Consider the following 24881-nt stretch of genomic DNA (forward strand, 5'->3'; position numbering starts at 1 on the left):
CCAGAAATCTTTTCCCCGAAATCTGTTGAGGCTGGAGGGTTAATTGAAAATGTGAAAACTGAGACTGATAGTATTTCGTTTGAAAGGAGGTTAAGGGTTACAGAACCAAGGCAAGTAAATGGAGACATAGACAAGCTATGATCAAATTAAATTGCAGAACAGATTTGAGGGATAAACCTTATTTCTGTTTTGATGAATAGAGGTATCAACCTTTCCCCCCTCCCCCCAAGTATTCTGCTACAGAGAAAAGAGTGCCATTCAGGAGACGTTCAGTATCTTCAGGCTCATGTCAGCTCATGACGGGAAAGATAGCATCAATGAGGGGGTCCTGTATCACATACTGTTTCTCCAGCTCCATGCATTGCTATCTTTGATTTGAAAATTTAAAATTCAATTCACTTAAACCAGAGTTCTAAGATAGAAATCAAAATAAAAGATTTTAATCACACACCTTATATACTTTTCCGTAGCTACCTTTTCCCAGTCTTTCAATCTCTTCAAACTCATTCATGTAGCGAGATGTCTGTTCCTGGAACAGAGCTTCTTTTGTTCTACACACAGATCAAATAACTTCAATTAACAACATTCTAAATAATTAGACTACAGTAATGCTGATCAATCACATTTTAAGAAAATAAAAAATAGAATCATGTATACAACATAGTACAGCAAACTTTTACTCTCCATCCTTAAGAAAACTTCAATAGTACCAAAGGAATAGCAGTCAAACCTTCACCATAGTGCTGTTGGAGTGAAGACACAAATGTACCCAGTCTGTGTAAGGATTTCAGGTTTCCTTCCCACTAGGATGTTAATGAACCAGTTGGACTTTGAAACAACAATCAAAAGCTTCATTGTCACTTTTGCTGACACCAGTATTTTATTTCCAGAAGTAAAAACAAAATGTACTACAGATTCTCAAACAGACCATGGTGGGATTAGAATTCTGACCTCTGGATTATTATTCCGAAAATAAAACCATTGCACTACAATAGTCACTACGATCATCACATACCTGTAGGAGAGGTGGGTAGGTGCTTCTCCACTGATAACTTGCCCCTAAAATCAGGAACACAAGGTAAATTTGAAATAGGCTTTGTTTACTGTAAGCCCAACTCTCAACAACTGTGTAACACCAACCCAAGCTAAAAAGCTTTCTAGTGAAGGTTTAGTCATTTCTTTGCTGGGATTGTCCCAATGTCCTGCTGTATCGCTCTCCAAACTGTCATGACAATATAATTTGTAGAATCACAGAATTGTTCCAGAGTGATAGGACAGGGGGAAGGTAGCGTGGAAGGCGACAGGTAGATGAAGGTGGAGGAGTGATGGTGATAGGTCAGAGCAGAGGATGGAGCGGACTGCTGGGAAGGAAGTTAGACAGGTAGGACAGTTCAAGAAGACAATGCTGAGTCAGAGGCTTAGATCTGGGTGATGTAGGGGGAGGGGAGATGAGGTAACTGGTAAAATCAACATTGATGCTACATGTTGAGGGTCCCAAAGCAGAAGATGAGGCATTCTTTCTACAAGCGTTGGTGGCTTGGATTTGGCAGTGGAGGAGGCCCAGGACTTGCATGCCCTTGGCAGTGTAGGATGTGGAGTTGAAGTGGTTGGCCACGGGGTGGGTAGGGTTGTTTGGTGCATGTGTACCAATAATGTTCCCTCAGACGTTCCGCAAGTTGGTGTCCTGTTTCCCCAGTATCGAGGAGGCCAAATTGAGAGCAATGGACACGGTAAATGAGGTGCTTGGCTGTGCAGGAAAAGTGGAAGAAAAGGTGGGTCGCTGCATTGATGACTGTATCGGTGCCACCCTGTGCTCCCACGAGGCGGTTGAACAGTTCATCAACTTCACAAACACCTTCAAGCCTGATCTCAAGCTCACCTGGACCATCTCAGACACCTCCCTCCCCTTCCTATACCTCTCCGTCTCCATCTCCGGCAATCGACTTAACACAACATCTACTTCAAACCCCACCGACTCCCACAGCTACCTAGATGACACCTCCTCCCACACTCCCCTTCTGCGTAAATGCTATCCCTTATTCCCAATTCCTCCATTGTATCTGCTCCGAGAAGGAGCAATTCTACTCCAGGACATCCAGATGGTCTCTTATTTCAAAGACCACATTTTCCCCTCCCATGTGATCAACAATGCCCTCCAGTGCATCGCCTCCATTTCCCGCACCTCCACCTGCGAACCCCATCCCTCAAACAAGGATAGAACCCATCCTCATGCTCATAGAACATAACAGCATAGTACAGGCTCTTTTGGCCCTCGATGTTGTGCTGACCTGTGAAACCAATCTGAAGCCTAGATGGATAGATATCCTACACTATTCCATTTTCATCCACTTTTTGATCCAAAGACCATTCTTCCAGTCCACTAAGTTCCTGATACAGCGCATTACCCTCTGCCATTTCTGCCACATACAATCAGACCCACATACCAGACCAGAGATATATTTCCCTCCCCACCCCTATCAGAATTCCGCAGAGACCATTCTCTCCGCAACTCCTTCATTAGGTCCATGCCTCCCACCAACCCACCCTCCACTCCTGGCACCTTCCCTTGACGTCGCAAGAGGTGTAAAATCTGTGCCCACACCTCCCACTTCACCTCTGTCCAGACCCCAAAGGATCCTTCCACATTCAGCAGAGATTTTCCTGCACATCCAAACACTGTGTCCATTGCTCTCGATGTGGATTCCTCTACACTGGGGAGACAGGACGCCAACTCGCGGAACATTTCATGGAACATCTCTGGGACACACACACCAAACAATCCCACCGCCTTGTAGCCAACCACTTCAACTCGCACCGCCCCCAACTCCGCCAAGGACATGCAAGTACTGGGCCTCCCCACCGCCAAATCCAAGCCACCAGACACCTGGAGGAACAACGTCTCATCTTCTGCCTTGGGACCCTCCAACATACGGGATCAATGTATGAATTTCCTCATCTACCCTCGTCCCACCCCTCATCCCAGATGCAACCCTCCAACCTGGCACTGCCTTCTTGAACTGTCCTACCTCTCTATCTTCCTTCCCACCTACCCGCTCCACCGTCCCCTCCAACGTATCATTATCACCCCCACTCGCATCTACCTATCGCCTTCCCAGCTACATTACCCCTGCCCCAACCCCACCTTCCTAATTATCTGTCAGCCCCCTTCACCTCCCCATCCGCCCATTCCTGATGAAGGGCTTATGCCAGAAACGTTGATTCTCCTACTCTCGGATGCTGCCTGACCTACTGTGCTTTTTCAGTGCCACACTTTTCGTCTCAACTGTTGTACTCAGCTACTTGGATTCAGAAATGTGCTCTGAATCAACTACAATCAGTTTCACAGTTTCTGAACATTGAGGGCGGCACGGTGGCACAGTGGTTAGCACTGCTGCCTCACAGCGCCTGAGACCTGGTTCAATTCCCGACTGTGTGGAGACTGACTGTGTGGAGTTTGCACGTTCTCCCCATGTCTGTGTGGGTTTCCTCCAGGTGCTCCGGTTTCCTCCCACAGTCCAAAGATATGCGGGTCAGGTGAATTGGCCATGCTAAATTGCCCGTAATGTTAAGTAAGGGGTAAATGTAGGGGTATGGGTGGGTTGCACTTCGGCGGGTCGGTGTGGACTTGTTGGGCTGAAGGGCCTGTTTCCACACTGTAAGTAATCTAATCTAAACATTTGTCAGTATAACCAATTTGAACACCACAAGAATAATGACCAGATAATCTGTCAGAAGGTTGCAGGTTCAATTCACTCCAAGGCTTGACTACATGAATTAGGCTGTCACTCTCAGTACCTGCACTGGCAGACATGTTGCACTTAAGGTAACATTAACCAAAGCCCTGTTCAGGGATCAGATCAGATGGACATAACTGTTTTCATTGTATTGTTTTAATCAGGGGTGTTATCCATTGTGTCTTGGGCCAATATTGATCCTTCAATGATAACTAAAATATATTTTCTGGTCATTAAGCTCCCACAAACAGTGGTGATAAAGTCTGCAAATTGTTTCTTGCATTAAGTCCAAAGATGTGCAGGTCAGGTGGATTGGCTGTGCTAAAATGCCCATAGTGCCCAGGGGTGTGCAGACCAGCTAGATTAGCCATGGGAAATGCAGGGTTATGAGGATAGAATTGGGAGTGTGCTTGGGTGGGATGCTCTTCAGCGAGTTCTTTAGAACCAATGGGCTGAATGGTCTGTTTCCGGAGAGTAGGGATTCTATGAAGACACCGACAACAATTCGGAAAGTACCTCATAGCGTGTAAAGCATATGGGGAGTTCTGAGGTTATGAATAGGTGCTACTGAAATGTAATATGTTACTTTCAAAGACTTCTTAAGACTCTTAAGGGTAGAACTCACTAACATGAGCTGGCATTGCACTCACCTGTCGATACAAGCCGTTGCTCACTGCTTGTAGCAAGTTTGTAAAAGCCTGGTTATGTTGCAGCCTCACAGTGCTGAACTCATCACTGAAGGTGATTGGTGAAATCAAGTGCATTCCTGCTAGTTTATGGCACAACACTGAAAAAGGAAAAATTTAAATTTATAAGGGCCTTTCATGACTTCAGGCAATTGTATAATTATTTATTGACAATGATGTACTTATGAAAGTTAGCCATTCTGATAATGTAGTGAAAACAAGATCCCACAAACAGGAATTGAACAATAAGTATCAGTCTAGATACCAAATATAACTCCCATGATCTTCTCCAAAAGATGCCATAGAACCTTTTACCTTGACCAGAGAGGGCAGATGTAAATTCTGTTTAACATCTCTTCCAAAAGACAGCATTTCTAACACTGTAGCATTCTGTCAGTGTAGAAATGATAGTGTCCCCTGGTATGGGGCTATCTTGTGATTCAGAGGTAAGTATATGCTAACAACTGAAGCATATCTGATAGTTGAGACTGAATGAGGTTACAGAGATCAAGAGGAGCAAAGCTATGGAATAATTTTACACAACAGCCAGCATTTTAAAAAAGAGGCATTTCTATACTGAGAGAAAATGTAAATCAGCAAGCACGGGAGGAGATAATGGATGAATGGGATTTGGAAGAAGTTATGAGGAAGGATCACTTGACCTGAAACGTTAACTGTGGATTTCTCTCCATAGATGCTGCCAGACTTGCGGAGCTTTTCCAGCAATTGCTGTTTTTGGGAAAGAAGTAACGTTCTGGATGATCAAGGTCAATATCAATGCTGAGTGTAAAGGCTTCTTTCTGAAACAAAATGCTTCATTTATCTAAAATTGGAATTTTAGGACACAAAAACAGGCTATTTGCCCAGGAAATCTATAGCAAAACTGGAAGAGTTCAGAAATATCAGAGGATTGTTAGAGGCTTCAAACAGTTAAATTAAGAGTACCTGTATGTTGTTTTAATCTCCACACTTAAGAAACTCTTTACCTGCATTTGAAGCAGTACAGCAAAGATTCACTAATTAGTCCCTGGGATAAGAGACTGCCCTTATTATGAGAGGCTGAGCACACTGGATCTATATGATCCAGTGTTTGGAAATATGAGAGACAATCTCATCAAAACATGCCATATTCTGCACAGTTATTGACTGAATTTTTTACACAGATCAGGGAATCTAGCATCTGCAGTCATTGTTTTGACCCCATTGGGAATCTAAGATGCAGAGTCTTCTTGCAAAGAATCATTTGGGGATGACATGAGTACAAACCTCTTCACTTAAAGGGTTTTGAATCTTTGGGATTCTCTCACCCAGAAGGTTGTGCCATTGCCATCACTAAATGCATTTAAGGCTGGGATAGGCAGATGTTTAGTCTCAAGCAACATGGAAGCAAGCAGGAAAGTGGAATTGGAACCCAAGGCCAGGATGAATCAGGATCATATTGAAGACAGAGCAGGATCAACAGGCCATGATGTCATCTCTTGTTCCTTTTCCTCATGCTGTTGTGTATCCATGGATTCATTTATTAGGTCCACAGAATAAAACATAGATTTTGCAACATTATGTAAACTAACCTTAATTCTTCTCTATATCTTGACTTCATTATTTCACCTTTATACAATCCTTTATTGTCAGTGTTGTGAGAACTTGCCTTCCTCAATTTTCTCTTTGGTCCATAATTTATACGTTGTTAAAAACATCATCCACCCTGCTTTCTTTTCAACTCAGGAATCATCCTGGACTCTGATCTTTCAGCCAAATTACTCAAGGACCACAATTCACTGTTCTGGATCAGTGGTGCTGGAAGAGCACAGCAGTTCAGGCAGCATCCAAGGAGCAGCGAAAGCGACGTTTCGGGCAAAAGCCCTTCATCAGGAGTAAAGGCAGTGAGCCTGAAGCGTAGAGAGATAAGCTAGGGGAGGGTGGGGATGGGGAGAAAGCATAGAGTACAATGGATGAGTGGAGGAGGGGATGAAGGTGATAGGTCAGGGTGGAGTGGATAGGCGGAAAAGGAGATAGGCAGGTAGGACAGGTCCGGACAAGTCATACGGACAGTCTGAGCTGGAAGTTTGGAACAAGAATGAGGTGGGGAAGGGGAAATGAGGAAACTGTTGAAGTCCACATTGATGCCCTGGGGTTGAAGTGTTCCGAGGCGGAAGATGAGCTGTTCTTCTTCCAGGCGTCTGGTGGTGACGGAGCGGGTGAAGGAGGCCCAGGACCTCAACTCTGTCCCCATGACTTGTCCGGACCTGTCCTACCTGCCTATCTCCTTTTCCACCTATCCACTCCACCCTCTCCTCCTTGACCTATCACCTTCATCCCCTCCCCCACTCATCCATTGTACTCTATGCTACTTTCTCCCCACCCCCACCCTCCTCTAGCTTATCTCTCCACGCTTCAGACTCACTGCCTTTACTCCTGATAAAGGGCTTTTGGCCGAAACGTCGCTTTCGCTGCTCCTCGGATGCTGCCTGAACTGCTGTGCTCTTCCAGCACCACTAATCCAGAATCTGGTTTCCATCATCTGCAGTCATTGTTTTTACCACAATTCACTGTGTCTTACATTTAAACAAGATCATTGAGCGCTGAGGATTTTTCTCATAAATAAAGCAGAGATGTTCCAGGAGTGAGACCAACAATAGCTGGTTGGGAATGGCAACCGTGAAATCCATCAATGTTGTTTTGGCTTGGTTGCATTCTACCAAGCTACACTGCTGCATTAGATCGGTTTCTGTAATTAAAGGACAGGGGAGAAATTTAATTAAAATAGTACTTTAAAAATGGTTTGAAAAGTACACACACACACACACCTCGGCAACTTGCTATCACAGCTCCTGATGTTACAACAGTGACTACACTTTGAAAGTAAAAAGCATTAATTGGGTTGTGAAGTAGTTTGAGGGATCATGAGGTACTACAGAAATGCAAATTTTTGTATGAATGGCACAATTTTCAAGAAGGGTATGGGATCAGAGAGTCACATGGCATGTCCCAAATCTTTGAAGGAGGCGGGGCAAAGTGAGAAGGGCATTAAAAATGCACTTGAATTTCAACAGCAAGAGAGATGGAAACCAGAGTTCCAACTCTGGTAGTTAAAGAAGCAGCAGAAGGATGGAACTTTTTTTTAAAATCAAATTTGGGATAACTTTCAAAAAAAGGAACTGAATATATAGCTGAGCAGGAAGTGTATGGAGGGGAATGGGTGGGGTGGAAATAGGACAAGGCTAAAGTGAGGACTGCAGATTAGAGTCAAGGCCGTGGTGCTGGAAAAGCACAACAGGTCAGGCAGCACCCAAGCAGCCCGAAACATCGATTTTCCTGCTTCTGGGATGCTGCCTGACCTGCTGTGCTTTTCCAGCACCACACGCTCGACTGAAAATAGGGCAATATTGAATCTGACAGAAACACACAATTGGTTCGAATCAGCCATTCAGTTAACTGTCCGAGTTATTATAGTCATAGAGATGTACAGCACAGAAACAGACTCTTCATTCCAACCCATCTACACCGACCAGATATCCCAACTCAATCTAGTCGCACCTTCCGGCACCCTGCCCATATCCTTCCAAACCCCTCCTATTCATATATCCATTCAAATGTCTTTTAAATGTTGCAATTGTGCCAGCCTCCACCACTTCCTCTCACAGCTCATTCCATACACATACCACCTTCTGAGTGCCTTAGGTCTCTTTTAGATCTTTCCCCTCTCACTCTAAACTTAGGCCCTCTAAGTTTGTGAGAAGATTTGTAGCTCGGGTGCATGTTGTTGTGGTTCTGTTCGCCGAGCTGGGAGTTTTTGTTGCAAACGTTTCATCCCCTTTCTAGGTGACATCTTCAGTGCTTGGGAGCCTCCTGTGAAGTGCTTCTGTGCTGATTCCTCCGGCATTTATACTGGTTTGAATCTGCCGCTTCCGGTTGTCAGTTGCTGTCCGCTGCAGTGGCAGGTATATAGGGTCTAGTTCGATGTGTCTGTTGATAGAATTTGTGGATGAGTGCCATGCCTCTAGGAATTCCCTGGCTGTTCTGTGTTTGGCCTGCCCTATAATAGTGGTGTTGTCCCAATCGAATTTGTGTTGTTTGTCATCTGAGTGTATAGCTACTAGGGATAATTGGTCGTGTCGTTTCATGGCTAGTTGGTGTTCATGGATGCGGGTTGTTAGCTGTCTTCCTGTTTGTCCTATGTAGTGTTTTGTGCAGTCCTTGCATGGGATTTTGTACACTACGTTAGTTTTGCTCATGCTGGTATCGGGTCCTTTGTCCTGGTGAGTTGTTGTCTGAGGGTGGCTGTTGGTTTTTGTGCTGTTATGAGTCCTAGTGGTCGTAGCAGTCTGGCTGTCAGTTCAGAAATGCTCCTGATGTATGGGAGTGTGGCCAGTCCTTTGGGTTGTGGCATGTCCTCATTTTGTTGTCTTCCCTTAAGGCATCTGTTGATGAAATTGCGCGGGTATCCGTTCTTGGTGAATGCCTTGTATAGGTGTTCTTCTTCCTCTTTTTATAGTTCAGGTGTGCTGCAGTGTGTTGTGGCCCTTTTGAATAATGTCCTGATGCAACTTTGTTTGTGTGTGTTGGGGTGGTTGCTTTCATAGTCCAGGACTTGGTCTGTGTGTGTGTGGCTTTCCTGTATTCCTTCGTTGTGAATTCTCCGTTCGGTATTCTTTGTACCATCACGTCTAGGAACGGGAGTTGGTTGTCCTTTTCTTCCTCTCTCGTGAATCGGATTCCTGTGCGTGTGGCGTTGATGATCCGGTGTGTGTTCTCTATTTCTGTGTTTTTAATGATTACAAAGGTGTCGTCCACGTATCTGACCCAGAGTTTGGGTCGTAATTGCGTTAGAACCGTTTTTTCTAACCTTTGCATTACTGCTTCTGCTATGAGTCCGGAGATCGGTGAGCCCATGGGTGTTCCGTTGATTTGTTCATATATCTGGTTGTTGAATGTGAAGTGTGTTGTGAGGCATAGGTCCAGTAGTTTAAGTATGCCGTCTTTGTTAATAGGTTCAGCGTCCTGTTGTCTGTTGTGTATGTCCAGCAGGTTGGATATTGTTTCTCTGGCTAGGGTTTTGTCAATAGAAGTGAACAGTCCCGTTACATCAATACAACAGTGCTGTTCACTTCTATTGACAAAACCCTAGCCAGAGAAACAATATCCAACCTGCTGGACATACACAACAGACAACAGGACGCTGAACCTATTAACAAAGACGGCATACTTAAACTACTGGACCTATGCCTCACAACACACTTCACATTCAACAACCAGATATATGAACAAATCAACGGAACACCCATGGGCTCACCGATCTCCGGACTCATAGCAGAAGCAGTAATGCAAAGGTTAGAAAAAACGGTTCTAACGCAATTACGACCCAAACTCTGGGTCAGATACGTGGACGACACCTTTGTAATCATTAAAAACACAGAAATAGAGAACACACACCGGATCATCAACGCCACACGCACAGGAATCCGATTCACGAGAGAGGAAGAAAAGGACAACCAACTCCCATTCCTAGACGTGATGGTACAGAGAACACCGAACGGAGAATTCACCACGAAGGTATACAGGAAAGCCACACACACAGACCAAGTCCTGGACTATGAAAGCAACCACCCCAACACACACAAACAAAGTTGCATCGGGACATTATTCAAAAGGGCCACAACACACTGCAGCACACCTGAACTATAAAAAGAGGAAGAAGAACACCTATACAAGGCATTCACCAAGAACGGATACCCGCGCAATTTCATCAACAGATGCCTTAAGGAAAGACAACAAAATGAGGACATGCCACAACCCAAAGGACTGGCCACACTCCCATACATCAGGAGCATTTCTGAACTGACAGCCAGACTGCTACGACCACTAGGACTCATAACAGCACAAAAACCAACAGCCACCCTCACCAGGACAAAGGACCCGATACCCAGCATGAGCAAAACTAACGTAGTGTACAAATTCCCATGCAAGGACTGCACAAAACACTACATAGGACAAACAGGAAGACAGCTAACAACCCGCATCCATGAACACCAACTAGCCACGAAACAACACGACCAATTATCCCTAGTAGCCATACACTCAGATGACAAACAACACAAATTCGATTGGGACAACACCACTATTATAGGGCAGGCCAAACACAGAACAGCCAGGGAATTCCTAAAGGCATGGCACTCATCCACAAATTCTATCAACAGACACATCGACCTAGACCCTATATACCGGCCACTGCAGCGGACAGCATCTGACAACCGGACGCGGCAGATTCAAACCAGTATAAATGCCGGAGGAATCAGCACAGAAGCGCTTCACAGGAGGCTCCCAAGCACTGAAGATATCACCTAGAAAGGGGACGAAATGTTTACAACAAAAATTAGGCCCTCTAGTTCTGAGCTCCCCCACCCCAGGGAAAAGACTTTGTCTTTTTATTCTATCCATGTCCCCCAAGATTTTGTAAACGTCTGTAAGGTCACCTCTCAGCCTCCAACGCTCCAGGGAAAACAGCCCTCGCCTATTCAACCTCTCCCTGTAGCTCAAATTCTCCAATCCAGGCAACATTCTTGTATATCTTTTCTGAACCCTTTCAAGTTTCACAACATCTTTCCGATAGGAAGGAGACCAGAACTGCATGCAATATTCTAACAGTGGCCGAACCAATGTCCTGTACAGCTGCAATGTGACCTCCCAGCTCCTGTACTCTGACCAATAAAGGAAAGTATACCAAACGTCGTCTTCACTACCCTATCTACTTGTGACTCTACTTTCAAGGAACTATGAACATGCACTCTGTGGGATTCAGGTGGATTGGTGTTACGTCTGCAATTAAAGTTTCTGATACAAGGTGAATGAACTCACATCGGTGTGTGGTTGTTTCGGCAGGGGCTGGGTCAGCAGGGGTGGGGTTGTGTGGAGGATTTTTTTTGTTATTAGCAAAAAATGTATGCAAGAAAGAAACGGGACTGTAAAACAATGATAAGATGCTGTGAAGACAGGCAGTTAAACTAAATATGCCTGTATAAACAGTAGGTATAAACATCTGTTTCCCACTTTTACAGAAACACAGGAACAAACCCCAATTAAAAGAGCCTAAATTATAAGATGCTGAGAGGGGTGGCACAGATGGAGGGAGTAAATAATGGTAAGGCAAGGATGTGCCCACAGCAGGACGAGGTCAAATGGCCTTGAGAACAGGAATAAGCATTTTGTTACAGACAAGGCCGGATAAGACAAGAGATAAACAGGAGTAATGGGTACTGGTCTTAGGGAAGTGGAGCATGTGAACGGGGGGAACAATGAAATAAGAAAAACATATGTAGGAACCAAATTATATAAATATCGAGTATTTGTTGAATTCAGTGTGTTTTGTCCCTGCCTTGTGGACATCACACCCACTTGCAAGTGTGAAATAAAGGGCACTACTGATTCAGATCTTGTCTTGGACTGAAATTATTGCAGTGAGTGAGCTTTGTTTCTCACAACTCCAAGGTCTCTTTGTTCAGCAACACTCCCTAGGACCTTACCATTAAGTGTATAAGTCCTGCTAAGATTTGCTTTCTCAAAATGCAGCACCTTACATTTATCTAAATTCAACTCCATTGCCAATTCTCAGCCCATTGGCCCATCTGATCAAGATCCAGTACTTCAGCTGGTCCCACTCCCATGCTTCCATTTAACTCTTCCAATCAATGTAACTAAAGTTCCTCAGCCCTGGAACCATTCTCGCTAACCCTCTCGAATGTTTTTCCATCCTCCCCAAAGTGAGGTGCCCAAGACTTCAGTTGAGGCGGAATCGGTGTTTTATAATGGTTGGCCCAAGGAGCTAGCACACCGCGATGAGCCGAATACCTTGCTGCAGGGCAGTCACTCTGTGATTGCGGTGCCCGCACACTGGGCAGGAGACCCAGGTCCTCGCATGTGCTCACAGCCGGCGTTTTGAGAGCCGATCGCCGGCACTTACCATCGAAAGTGGCTGGAACTTGCTGCGGCAAACTAAAGGCCAGCTTGGCCCGAGGTCGCCGCAAGTCATCGCCGGAGTCCATGTCCCGGGGACAGCGGGTGAGACTCGCTCCGCTCTACACCAGGCATTCACGGCGGAGAGTGTCACACAAAGGCAGACCCGGAAGTACAATCCAGAGAGAGAGAGAGAGAAACATTGCAGTTGAGACAAGGTTTCTGCTCAAACTGTGCATTCCTGCTGTGAAGAGAGAAATTACAAATAGGAAAAAGAAATGTAGTCTTTTCAGAGATTGACAAAAACTTGCATTAATGTAGCATATCATCTTCAAGATATCTTAAAATGCTTTACAGCCATTTTTTTTAAGTGTGGTTGCTGTTGTAGGAAATGGCTAAGACACTAAGAGGAGCTCCCCTGCTATTCCTCATAATAGTGTTATGGAACTTTTACATTTCCCTCAAAGGTAGAGGGGTATGATGCTTATTTAAAATTCCCTAAAAGCTACAATGCAGTGCAGCAGATGTGGTCAGGCCTTTGTAATGCCCTTCCCAACAAAGACAATCCATCATTGAATGAACCCTTAAAATATCCCACTAAGAGCTCTTGTAATATCACTGCCTCTGAGCCAGAGGCCTAAAATCAAATCCCACCAACTCCAAATGTGTGTTATAGTATGTCTGAGCAAGTTGACTTTAAAATAATTCTATGATATCCCACTGGTATCAAACTTCAGCTCCACATTTCAGAATTCTGAAGAAACTTCAGGCTCCCACTCCATAGAGAAATCAACTCTTATTCTGCCAAATTCCAAACCTATTTTCCAGTATTATCAGAGCCCAAGATTATGTACCATTTCCTTTTTGTGACAATGCACCTTCCCCCATCATTGTTCCATATGGATTCTAGCTCAAGAATTGAAGGCCTTCAGAATTTCATGGCTGTGGTGGTAGAGGCATTTCAAGGAGATATTTCACAGTTTGAGATGCCTCTCTATACAGTTGGCAATTTACTTTGCTGTATCCCCACTTCTGCATTTGGGTCTAGCATCAGATAGCATCAATCCCAAGTTGATTCAGACATAGATAAGTAGGCCATCTATCACTGACTCCTATTAGAAGGAATTCATCTGAATCATTACATCTCCTGCGCTTTCAGTTATAGATGTTTTGGCTTACCAGCAAAGTGACAACCATAGGGCTCCAGTCATAGGGACAGCATGTAAGAAGCTGTCTTATGAATTGACTCTTTTTGTGCTGGCTCTTTCTGGAAGAATAGATGATGGGTGTCACTGGTCTACTTTGTCCATTCTAATCTTTGGGTAACTGGTAGAGTGATTGTTTGCAAAGTGTTTCAGTCCTTCAACATCCACTATCTCCTTTTCCCACAGAGCCTCATGGACATTATGGATGGACCTATGATCAAAGGTGCTGTTTTGCACAAACATTTCCAACTGAGTTATCTTGGGTATTGTTTCCCATTTGATTAGAGACAGTCAATTTTAGATCTATACTTATGGGTGGCACAGTTTCCTCCCACAATCCAAAAGATGTGCAGATTAGGTAAATTGGCCATACTAAATTGCCCATAGTGTTCAGGGATGTATAGGCTAGGTGTATTAGTGTGGGGGAATGGATCTGGGAGGATGCTCATCAGAGGGTCGGTGTGGATTTGTTGGGCCGAAGGGCCTATTTCCACACTGTAGGGATACTATATCTATATCACGTCTAATTCAAGTGATAAAGGCTTGGGTGACTGCAATAGTGCAGGAGAAAGGTCTGAGCTAGACTTGCATCTGTAAAGCAACCCAAGGGCCCCTGATGACCACGTTCTTGGCCACAGCGAAGAAGATGTGTTGCTACACTGTTCAATCATAGCATCTGAATGGATAAAATTACATTAATGGGTAGGACTGTTCTGGCTTCTCTAACCATCTAGTTTTCTATTGGGCAGTCTGAAATTTATTGCACTGCCGTAATTGTCCTAGGATAGACTTGTTCAGCTGATTATATAGAACTGGTCCTAAATCATAAACCACATTTACAGCCATGTGAACTCCAAATGGTTTCTCAGAGGGCAGGTGATGGCCGAGTAATATTATTAGTAGATTATTATTTCAGAGACCCTGGAAATGTCCTGGGGATCCAAGGCAGAATGTCACCTTGGCAGCTGGTGGAATTTGAATTCAATAAAAGAAATCAGAAAATCTGGAATTACGAGTCTAATGACCTTGAACCAACATCATTCTATGTTGGAAAAACTCATCTGGTTCACTAATGTTTGGTGACAAAAATATGAGCCAGAAATGTATGTTTGAAACTGAGTTAATGTTTTATTTATTCAGAATGACTATAATCTCTGTAGTAACAGAACAATCCTCATCTCATATAGAAACTTAAATGATACATCAAATCTCATCTTGGAAATGATACATCAGCTGTGTACCCAAGGAGTTTGGGGTTTGCCATTTGGTTTTATACCAAGCAGTCTAGATTTCACCACATTAGGTCCAGGTCCAGATCAATTTGGTATCGGGCCCCATTGAGTCAACTACTTAGAAATGTTCATTGTTCATGACATGGGACAGTATTCAACTCTAATGAACTAAAAGGTATTAACTGCCAAACAAATGTTGCAAATTAACCAACTCGGCAGTTCCTGAAGGCCCAGCCCTAGTGATAAACATCATGAATTTTACAGTGATCCCACAAAGAAAGGTCCTATTGGAGCATCTGGAGTTATAACTTTGGAATGATGGGACTTGAACCTGAGCCACTGGTTCAAAGGAAGGGACACTACCACTGCACCACAAGAGACCTAGGAGCCACTTTCTCCTCTTATTGACATCACTTTCAAAGCTATTATCCTACAAGCTTATTGGTTAATCTCAAGGTTACTATTTCAATATTATTTCCAGTTTTATGAATGCCTGCCATGAAATTGTGTTCTCGCCACACTTGTAAAAGATTCCTTAGGCCTATTTGTGAAGCATATATAGAAATCAATATACTGAGGGAGAGTTTTTTTGTTTCTTTTCCACTCATACATGTTTCCTGTCTCCAGACTGCTTTTCTTCATATGCATTTGATCATACTTTTGACAAAAATATAAACAAATTGAACTCAATTAAAAAGAAAACAAACTGCCCATTTCAGAGCTTTACAAAGAGTCAGTTAGACTCGAACTGTCACCTCTTTTCTCCCCTTACAGATGCTGCCAGACCTGCTGAGATTTTCCAGCATTTTCTCTTTTGGACATATCCCCCCAGGATTGATTTGTATATTGTATTATTATTACATTGTACATAGGTAATTCCAAGCATCAAGGCAGAGTGTATGAGGATTAACAATATGAATTTAAACGGAAAATCAATGCGCTCAAAGACCCTAAAAAAAACAGGTGTCAACACTTGCGATTGCAAGACAACAGATCCCGCCTTGACATTACTCTGGTTGTGATGTTGCCTATTGGCCTCTACATTTAGCAGAAATATGTAAACTGACCAGTTGTGGTGGGGGAAGAGCCACTTCGATAAAGAAATTTTTCTTCATTTCATGTTAATGGTAGGCTTGAATTAAGTAATTAAACTGTTGTATAATAAATCACTGCGTTGTTAAAGTCAAATGATTGAAAATATAATAATCAAAATTAAATACCTACTGGCACTTAATATTTTTCACTTAAAATGTAGTTCTTTTCTGAAACAGTAGGTAGCAGTATTTTTCTTAAGTTTTTATGGTATTTGTGAATATAAGATGCTGTAAACGTTATGCCTTTTGAGGGCTACACAGCGCTCAGATTCTGAGGCCAACTAGGCCAAGCTGACTCGGGATATAGGGCTTTGCGCAGGGGTCGTCTTTCATCACTAACGATTTTTCACCTTCTGGTATTCTCTATCCGGTAAAGAGTGGCGCTGCTGCCGCGTCCTCAGCCTCCTCCCACCGGTGGCGGCGCTGCTGCCGCGTCCTCAGCCTCCTCCCACCGGTGGCGGCGCTGCTGCCGTGACCTCAGCCTCCTCCCGCCGTTGGCGGCGCTGCTACCGCGTCCTCAGCCTCCTCCCACCAGTGGCGGCGCTGCTACCGCGTCCTCAGCCGCCTCCCACCGGTGGCGGCGCTGCTACCGCGTCCTCAGCCGCCTCCCACCGGTGGCGGCGCTGCTGCCGTGTCCTCAGCTGCCTCCCACTGGTGGCGGCGCTGCCGGGCAGACCTCGCCCCCTTCTACCTCCCCGCGGTGCGTTGTGGGGCGGGTCGCGGTGCCCGGATGTGCTGATTGTGAGCTCGCTCCGTGTCGTAATCGTTAGCCGGGGGGGAGGGGGAGGTGGCTTTATCGCCGCGCGTTGCCGTCGTTGTCGTGATGGAAACACTTGGGGTATGTACCAGAGCTCCGGGTGAGGGTTAGTCGCGGACGTGATTCCTGCTTGGGCCTCCGGTGTAACTTGCGGTGCCTGTACCTAGACTCCTAAAGCGCTTCCCTTATAGCCTGACCGGCCGGTGACTCTCCCTCCCATGGTTACCACTCTCTTCCTTCTACCCCCACCCCTTTATTAACCCCCTCCCTGCTCCTCTTCGTTTTAATGGCGATTGCCCCAGGCTTGGGTCAGCTGTTGTAGTAATTTTGCCTCAAAATGCTTATCTGTCCTACCAGTAGCAACGCTGTATTGTATTGACGCCGGGGGTAGGCCCTGATACTGGGCTCCCCCTCCTCACTAAGGGGGAGGGGAGCGCGCACGTGTTTGTGTGCGCACGCGCGTGTCACCCTCTTAGGCAGCGCCTCCGCTTTGTTTCCCTTTTTGCAGCGAAGGTTGGGGGGGGTGGGGGTATTGCTTTCAAAGACACACCGACTCTAGCTAAAGGTTCAACGGGTTTGTTTCATCATCTTCACCCCCTCAGGATGAGGACCTTTCTACTTCTAGCAGCTGGAGGGAAAATTGAGCAAGTTTTTGAGGTGCAGCCCAATCTCTCACTTGCAGCCCGAGGTTGGGTTTTTTTGAATGAATTGTTTCACAAGTCGCTTTACAACCCAACTACACGTTTTGCTGGCCAATGATACCCTAAATTAGCATCTGAAAAGTGTGAATTTTCCTACAGATGTTAGATGGAAAAAATGAAAGTGTTCTTCCACTCCAATACAGAAACTTTTTTTGCTAATACATTTTATTTTTTCTCAAAAGTTTAAATTTTGTGTATTGATGAAATTACATGATATTTATTTATTGGGCTGCTTGTCTCTTTTTTTGTAAATATGTTTTTGTTGAAAATGATCTAGCTTTTCCAAATGGCAGGTGTAGCAGAAAGCTTGAACTTCACATAGCATTATGGCATTTTATCTGAAAAGTATTTTTCAGACATTTAAAATGTCTTTTGCACTAAGTTTCAGAAGTGCTGTTATCCCCAGGTTAATTTTGATCATAAATTGAAAGAGAATGTCTCTGTTCAAAATTGCTAAATTCAAATTACAAGTTTGTCATTATCACTTTCTCCATTCACTTATTTGCATCACTTCGTTACTAGATATTTGAAACTTTAATGTACAAATGACTAGATTAGCTCACTGAAATAGTGTCTTTAATGTCAAAGATCTATTATTAAGTACAAGCCTTTAATGTCATAGAATCATACAGCATGGAAACTGACCTTTCGATTCAACCAACCTATGGCCATCATCTAAACTAAACTAGTCCCACCTATCTGCATTTGGCCCATATCATAGAATCACTACAGTGTTGAAGCAGGACATTAGGCCCATTGAGTCCACACTGACCCACTGAAGAGCATCCCACCCCTTTAACCTTTCGGTGTAACTCTGTATTTTCTATGGATTGTCTGCATATCCCTAGATACTAGGCAATTTAGCATAGCCAATCCACCTAATATATGCACCTCTTTAGGACCATGGGAGGAAGCAGGAGCAGATAAGGTGAAAAAGTGTAAACTCCACACGATAGTTGCTCGAGGGTGGAATTGAACCTGTGTCTCTGGCACTGAGGCAGCATTGTTACTTGCTGGGCCACCATGCTGCCCTGTAAATAGATAATAAGTAGCTAACATAAAAAATGCTCTCTTTTTTCATATTTGTAAAGTGATCAAGAAGCTGTTGGGTTGTCTTAACTCAGCTGGATCATTAACATCTATTAGTCAAAGAAATTTGCCTCCTTTACTCAGCCTGACTGATTTGATTCTATCTGCAAATGTGTTGCTGGTCAAAGCACAGCAGGCCAGGCAGCATCTCAGGAATAGAGAATTCGACGTTTCGAGCATAAGCCCTTCATCAGGAATAAGAGAGAGAGCCAAGCAGGCTAAGATAAAAGGTAGGGAGGAGGGACTAGGGGGAGGGGCGATGGAGGTGGGATAGGTGGAAGGAGGTCAAGGTGAGGGTGATAGGCCGGAGTGGGGTGGGGGCGGAGAGGTCAGGAAGAGGATTGCAGGTTAGGAGGGCGGTGCTGAGTTGAGGGAACCGACTGAGACAAGGTGGGGGGAGGGGAAATGAGGAAACTGGAGAAATCTGAATTCATACCTTGTGGTTGGAGGGTTCCCAGGCGGAAGATGAGGCGCTCCTCCTCCAGCCGTCGTGTTGTTGTGTTCTGCCGGTGGAGGAGTCCAAGGACCTGCATGTCCTCGGTGGAGTGGGAGGGAGAGTTAAAGTGTTGAGCCACGGGGTGATTGGGTTGGTTGGTTCGGGCGGCCCGGAGGTGTTCTCTAAAGCGTTCCGCAAGTAAGCGGCCTGTCTCACCAATATAGAGGAGGCCACATCGGGTGCAGCGGATGCAATAGATGATGTGTGTGGAGGTACAGGTGAACTTGTGGCGGATATGGAAGGATCCCTTGGGGCCTTGGAGGGAAGTGAGTGTGGAGGTGTGGGCGCAAGTTTTACATTACCTGATTTGATTCTATGATGTGGAGGTGCCAGTGTTGGAATGGGGTGGGCAAAGTTAAATCACACCAGGTTATAATCCAAAAGGTTTATTTGGATGAACTAGCTTTCAGAGCACTGCTCCTTCAGGTAGCTGTGGAGCAGGATCATAAGACATAGAATTTATAGCAAACTGTTACAGTATCATGCAAATGAAATGGTATATTGAACAAGCCTAGAGATTGCTCTTAAGTCTTTCATCTTTTGGAATGGATTGCAGGTTTCAGTTCATAAATATGTAAATCCCAGAACTACTTTTAAGTTACATTCTGGGATTTACATATTAATGAACTCAAACTTGCAACCCATTGTAAAAGATCAGAGACAACAGCAATCTAGGTTTGTTCAATATATCATTTCAGATGCATGACACTAATCTTTTGGCTATAAATTCTGTCTTATGATCCTGCTACACAGTTACCTGAAGAAAGTGTAGCACTCTGAAAGCTAGTACTTCCAAATAAACCTGTTGGACCATAACCTGCTGTTGTGATTTTTAGATTTGATTCTAGTTTTGTTCCAATGTGATTGTGGGGCGTTCCAGAGTCAAAGTGGCCTGCAAGTCACTCCTGTATATATAACACAAGACAAATTGAACCCTGCCAGTTGACTCCCCATCTTTCTGGTTGGTCCGAAGGGCCTGTTTCACACTAAGTAATCTAATCTAATCAGTTGACTCTCAATCATTAATAGTGATGGAATGTGTCTCCAACAGTGCTATCAAACAGCACTTACTCAGCAATAACCTAGTCAATAAATACAGCTTGGGTTCCACCAAAGCAATTCAACTTGAACTCCTTGCAGCCTTGGTTCAAACACAGACAAAAGAGGTGAGATAGTGACAGCTATTGATATCAAGGCTGCATTCCACTGAGTGAGACATCAAGAAGCCCTCGCAAAACTAGAGTTAATAGATATTGTGAGGCAGATTGTCTGGTTAGAATCATACCTGCATAAACAAAGATGGTTGTGGTTGTTGGAGGTCAGTCATCTCAGCTCCAGGACAACTCTGCTGGAGTTTCTCAGGGTACTGACCTTGGCTTAACCATCTTCAGCTGCTTCATCAGTGATGTTCCTTCCATCGTAAGGTCAGAAGTGGGGATGTTTGCTGCTGATTGCGTAATGTTCGGCACTATTCGCAACCCCTCAGATGCTGAAGCTTTCCCTGTTCAAGTTCAACGAGATCGGGACAATATCCAGGCTTGTGCTGACAAGTGGCAAGTCACATTCAAGCCTACACATGCCAGGCAATGACTATCTCCGATAAGACACAATCTAACCACTATCCTATTACATTCAATTTTGTTACCATCCCTGAATTCTCCCACTGTCGACTTCCTTGGGGTTACCATTGACCAGAACCTCAGTGGGACTAGTCGCATAACACAGTGGTTACAAGAGTAGGTCAGAGACTGTCTATCATCTGCAAGGCACAAGTTAGGAGTGTGATGGAGTACTCTCCACTTGCCTGGATAGGTGTAGCTTCAAAGGCCCTTGAGAAGTTTGACACCATTTTGGACAAAGCAACTTGCTTGATTGGCACTACACTCACGAACATCCACACGCTCTGTCACCGACACTCAGCAGCAGTGTGCATTACCTACAGGATGCACTGCAGAATTTCACCAAAGCTCTTAGACAGCACCTTCCAAACCCGCAATCAGTTTCATCATGAAGGACATGACAGCAGATACATGGGAACACCACTGCCTGCACATTCCCCTCAACCACTCACTATCCTGACTTAGAAATATATCACTGCTCCTCCATTGTCACTGAGTCAAATTCCTAGAGCATATGCAAGTGTCAACCTACAGCAGGTGGACTGCAAATGGTTCAAGAAGGCAGCCCACATCCTTAAGGGTAATTAGGGATGGGTAACAAAAGTGCTGGCCAGCTGACAATGTCTACATTCCACAAGTGAATTAAAATAAAACTTGGCTAATTCAAACTGTTACAAAGAGTTAAGGTGACTTGGAGTTGCCAATTTGCCAGTGATGAGTATGTTCCCAAGAATGTTTTTTTAAAAAATGGCTAATATACATATTTCCTTATGCAGTTAACTTTGGACCTTATCATTGCTGAAAAATAAGTCAAATCTATCCTAAGTTTTCTAGTTAAAAACAAGGAATTCACCAGTTTGTAAATAATAGTGTATTTTTGTTTTGATTTCTGCTGGGTTTCTGTGCTGTCTTCTTCCTGCCACATTCTATTTGAGAATTTGTTTTTAACCATATTGGAATTTAACTTTCTTGATTAAGGTTTAGGTCAGTTTTCCTGGTTAATTATTTATCAAGCAGCATGAAGCTTTTAAGACTATGTAGTATTGGACCCAAAGCAGTAACAGTGTATTGTTAACTTCTGAGTGTTGGTGCCCAGTGGACTGATCAGGCTAGTTCTTCAGTTTGCAAAAAGTGGAAAATAACTTGTACGTGGAAATTTCCAGCTGTAGTGGTGTCATTTTAATTTTGTAAATATGCACAAGAATAGAACAACCATTAGAATGGTAAATTTTAATCCATACTGACCATTTGAATACAGTGGTACTGAAATTTCTTTGATCAAATATGTGTGATACTTCCTAACATGTGCTGTAGGTTGAAAGCTAACAAAGCAAGGGCTGGCATGGTGGCTCAGTGGAAACAGGCCCTTCAGTCCAACAAGTTCACACCGACCCTCTGAAGAGTAACCCACCCACACCCATTCCCCTACACTTACCCCTGACTAATAACCTACACAATGGGCAATTTAACATGGCCAATTTACCTAACCTGCACACTTTGGATTGTGGGAGGAAACCCACCAGACATGGGGAAAATGTGCAAACTCAACACAAACGGTCACCTGAGGCTGGAATCAAACCTGGTGCTGTAAGGCAGCTGTGCTAACCACTGAGCCACCATGCCACCCCTAAGGTTTGAGTTTGCTGTTGGTTTGAAAAAGCTGTTTCAAATTTGTCTGTTCAAAACAGGAAGTGTATAGAATGTATCATGACTTTCACATGGCTATTGAAGTTTTTAGGAAAGTCCAATATATCAGCCGGTTGTGACTATGGTAATTGGGAATCAGGATGTAAGTAATTGCATTTCTGATGACTAAATAAATGAGTAATAGTTTCTGTAGTTGACATGGGTGTGCAGGTGAACTTTAAACCTTTTTATGAATTTGTTTGTAAAATGGTAGGATGAAACATAGTGTGCAAGTGTTGTTTGATCATTGTAACTGGTTTACTTCCTTGGCTCCTGAATGGTGAGGAGTTAGATAAACAGGCAAGAAGTGTATTTCCCAATATTGTGTATGGGTATGTAAGGTGTCATCTGTTGATGTATCTAATGTTGTCACTCTGGCAAGTCAACAATGTCCAATGAGCAACAATGATTTAGGAAACAAATTTTAACAACATCACCAAACATCTTGTTCTATTAAAATCTTCAGTTTCTAAGTACAGTATTGTCTTGTGTGATTTAATACTTTAAATTGTTAACTAGTGTTAAGTTCGTAGATATCAATGGAATATATGGCCTGAAGAGCATAAAGCCAGGCAACCCTAGAGATATGGATTGTGGGGATTGAAAGTATGATTTATAATCAAGGCAAATGATGTTTGCTGACATGTTGTATGATGTGTTAAATTTCATTATTTCCATTATTGCTGTGGGTTTAACATTTTCAATTTTGCATGAGTTGGTAAAACAAAATTTATTTAACCTTTCAATGATGTAAACATTTGTCTAAAGTACAATAAACACGTGAAAATAAGGTGTAAACATGTTACATTCCTCTAAAATTGTGTGAATAAGTTAGAAAACAGGATGTCAGTTTAAATTTTCCAGTCAATACTAGTGTTTTATACTTCAACTTAGCTAGGTGTCAAACAACAAAGTACATTTTACATCTCAAATGGAGTATTGATGCAACTTTATTGATTTGATGTATTAGCCTCCATGTATTAACTATTGATAATTGAATAATATGTTTCACAATCTTGATCTGTAACTTTTGTTCCTTTTTTCAATTTGATCGCAACTATTCCATGACTGACAAACTGATGGATAATTAACCTTAATTGTTATACACAGTATCTTCTATTGTGGCTAGTTTGGTGATGCACAGTTAGAATGTACTGTTCAACTGGAACATGTGCCTGCATTTAAGATTGCCGCCATACCAGGCATTCATAATGTTCAAGTAATGCTCACAATTTTCAAAGTGTTTTAATTGGAATGCACTGTTGGCTACAATAGCTAAGTTCACCCACTTTATTCAGTATTTATTCCTTAGGAATTCAAGGAGTAACTAAGTGTCAAACTTAATTATATATTTTTTTAAATGACTGGCTGGGCCCAGTGATTTGTTTTATATTTCAAATGTTCATTTAGTAGTGAATATTTTGTTGCATCAAACTGAGGACACACATCAGTGCTAAACAGTGGAGTGCATTTCCAGCTTTAGCAACGTATGTTGCGTTTAAGCCTTCCTAAGTCATATACATCACAATCTGTTGCGGAGATAAGTTTCCTGTAATGTATCCCAGTAATGAGTCTGAGTTGCCACCATCAGTTAAGGATTTCCCTTACCAGGACTGTTGGCTCCTTTAGATTGTTAAATTACTGACAGCCAGTTTCAGGTAATGAAGAGTTTTGTAGTTCGAGTTTCTAGATGGATTGACAGTTTGAGCATGATTTCTATCGCTTATAGAGAAAACGTTCTTCTTGCAGCTTGGCCTAAATTTAAATCTATGCCCTACCGATCATGTCATTCCAGTCTCCTCTCAGTTAAATGTGGGGGTCGTTAAAATGTTGATGTACAGTCTTTCTTAAAAGACAAATTGAGATAAAGTGTAACTTGCTTAAGATGGAAGTATAATGGCTATATTATGTACATTGAGAAAAAATAAAATTTGAGATGAACTGAAAGATATGTAGTTTTCTGTTATCAACATTGCAGCATAAATTTTACTTTGCAATGGATTTTCTGAGAAGAAAGTCATATAATGGTTATGGTTTAAAAAAACTTTAAGTGGGGGTGGTGGCATGTTGATATTGTCACTAGACTAGTAATCCAGGACCCCAGGCAAATGTTCTGCATAAAGTCAGAAGTCACACGATACCAGGTTATAGTCCGACAGGTTTACTTGAAATCACAAGTTTTTGGAGCTCTGCTTCTTCAGGTGAAGTAGCTACAGAGCAGAGTTCCGAAAGCTTGTGATTTCAAGTAAACCTGTTGGACTATAATCTGGTGTTGTATGACTTCGGACTTTGTCTGCCCCAGCACCTCCATGTAACATTCTGGAGTCATGGATTCAAATCCTGCCATGGCAGTTGGCAAAATTTGAACTTAGTAAATAAAAGTTAATCTAATGCTGATCATGTAACCACTATCAATTGGCATAAAAACCCATCTGGTTTCACTCATGTCCTTTCAGGAAAAGAAATCTGCCACCCTTACGTGGTCTAACCAACGTTTGACTCCAGACCCACAACAATGTGATTGACTGTCAGCTGCCTTCTGAAATAGCCGAGTAAACCATTGAGTTCAATGGCAGTTACAGATGGACAACAAATGTTGGCTTTGCCAGCAACACCCAAATGCTGTGCAAAC

At 43.3% G+C, this 24881-nt stretch overlaps 2 protein-coding genes across 5 annotated transcripts in view; one reads left to right on the plus strand and one right to left on the minus strand.

The window, feature by feature from the left end:
* eif2ak1 (eukaryotic translation initiation factor 2-alpha kinase 1) overlaps positions 1 to 16854 on the minus strand; it is a 56892-nt gene extending 40038 nt beyond the window's left edge. Inside the window, exons 1-6 of one of the 2 annotated variants that reach the window (XM_060840584.1) lie at positions 16252 to 16854; positions 12378 to 12611; positions 6981 to 7148; positions 4385 to 4521; positions 1016 to 1059; positions 452 to 551 (exon numbers count right to left, since the gene is read on the minus strand). In XM_060840584.1, the coding sequence (XP_060696567.1) occupies positions 452 to 551; positions 1016 to 1059; positions 4385 to 4521; positions 6981 to 7148; positions 12378 to 12459 (531 nt within the window). In that variant the 5' untranslated portion in view covers positions 12460 to 12611; positions 16252 to 16854. Of the gene's footprint in view, positions 1 to 451; positions 552 to 1015; positions 1060 to 4384; positions 4522 to 6980; positions 7149 to 12377; positions 12615 to 16251 lie in introns of both variants that reach the window. The other variant, XM_060840583.1, reaches the window with a different exon arrangement.
* usp42 (ubiquitin specific peptidase 42) overlaps positions 16651 to 24881 on the plus strand; it is a 111868-nt gene continuing 103637 nt past the window's right edge. For all 3 annotated transcript variants that reach the window (XM_060840579.1, XM_060840581.1, XM_060840580.1), the window contains exon 1: positions 16651 to 16739. The gene's annotated coding sequence lies outside the window, so the exon portion shown is untranslated. The remainder of the gene's footprint in view (positions 16740 to 24881) is intronic.

Source organism: Hemiscyllium ocellatum, chromosome 20 (genome assembly GCF_020745735.1).
Source record: "Hemiscyllium ocellatum isolate sHemOce1 chromosome 20, sHemOce1.pat.X.cur, whole genome shotgun sequence".
Classification (NCBI taxonomy): Eukaryota; Metazoa; Chordata; class Chondrichthyes; order Orectolobiformes; family Hemiscylliidae; genus Hemiscyllium; species Hemiscyllium ocellatum.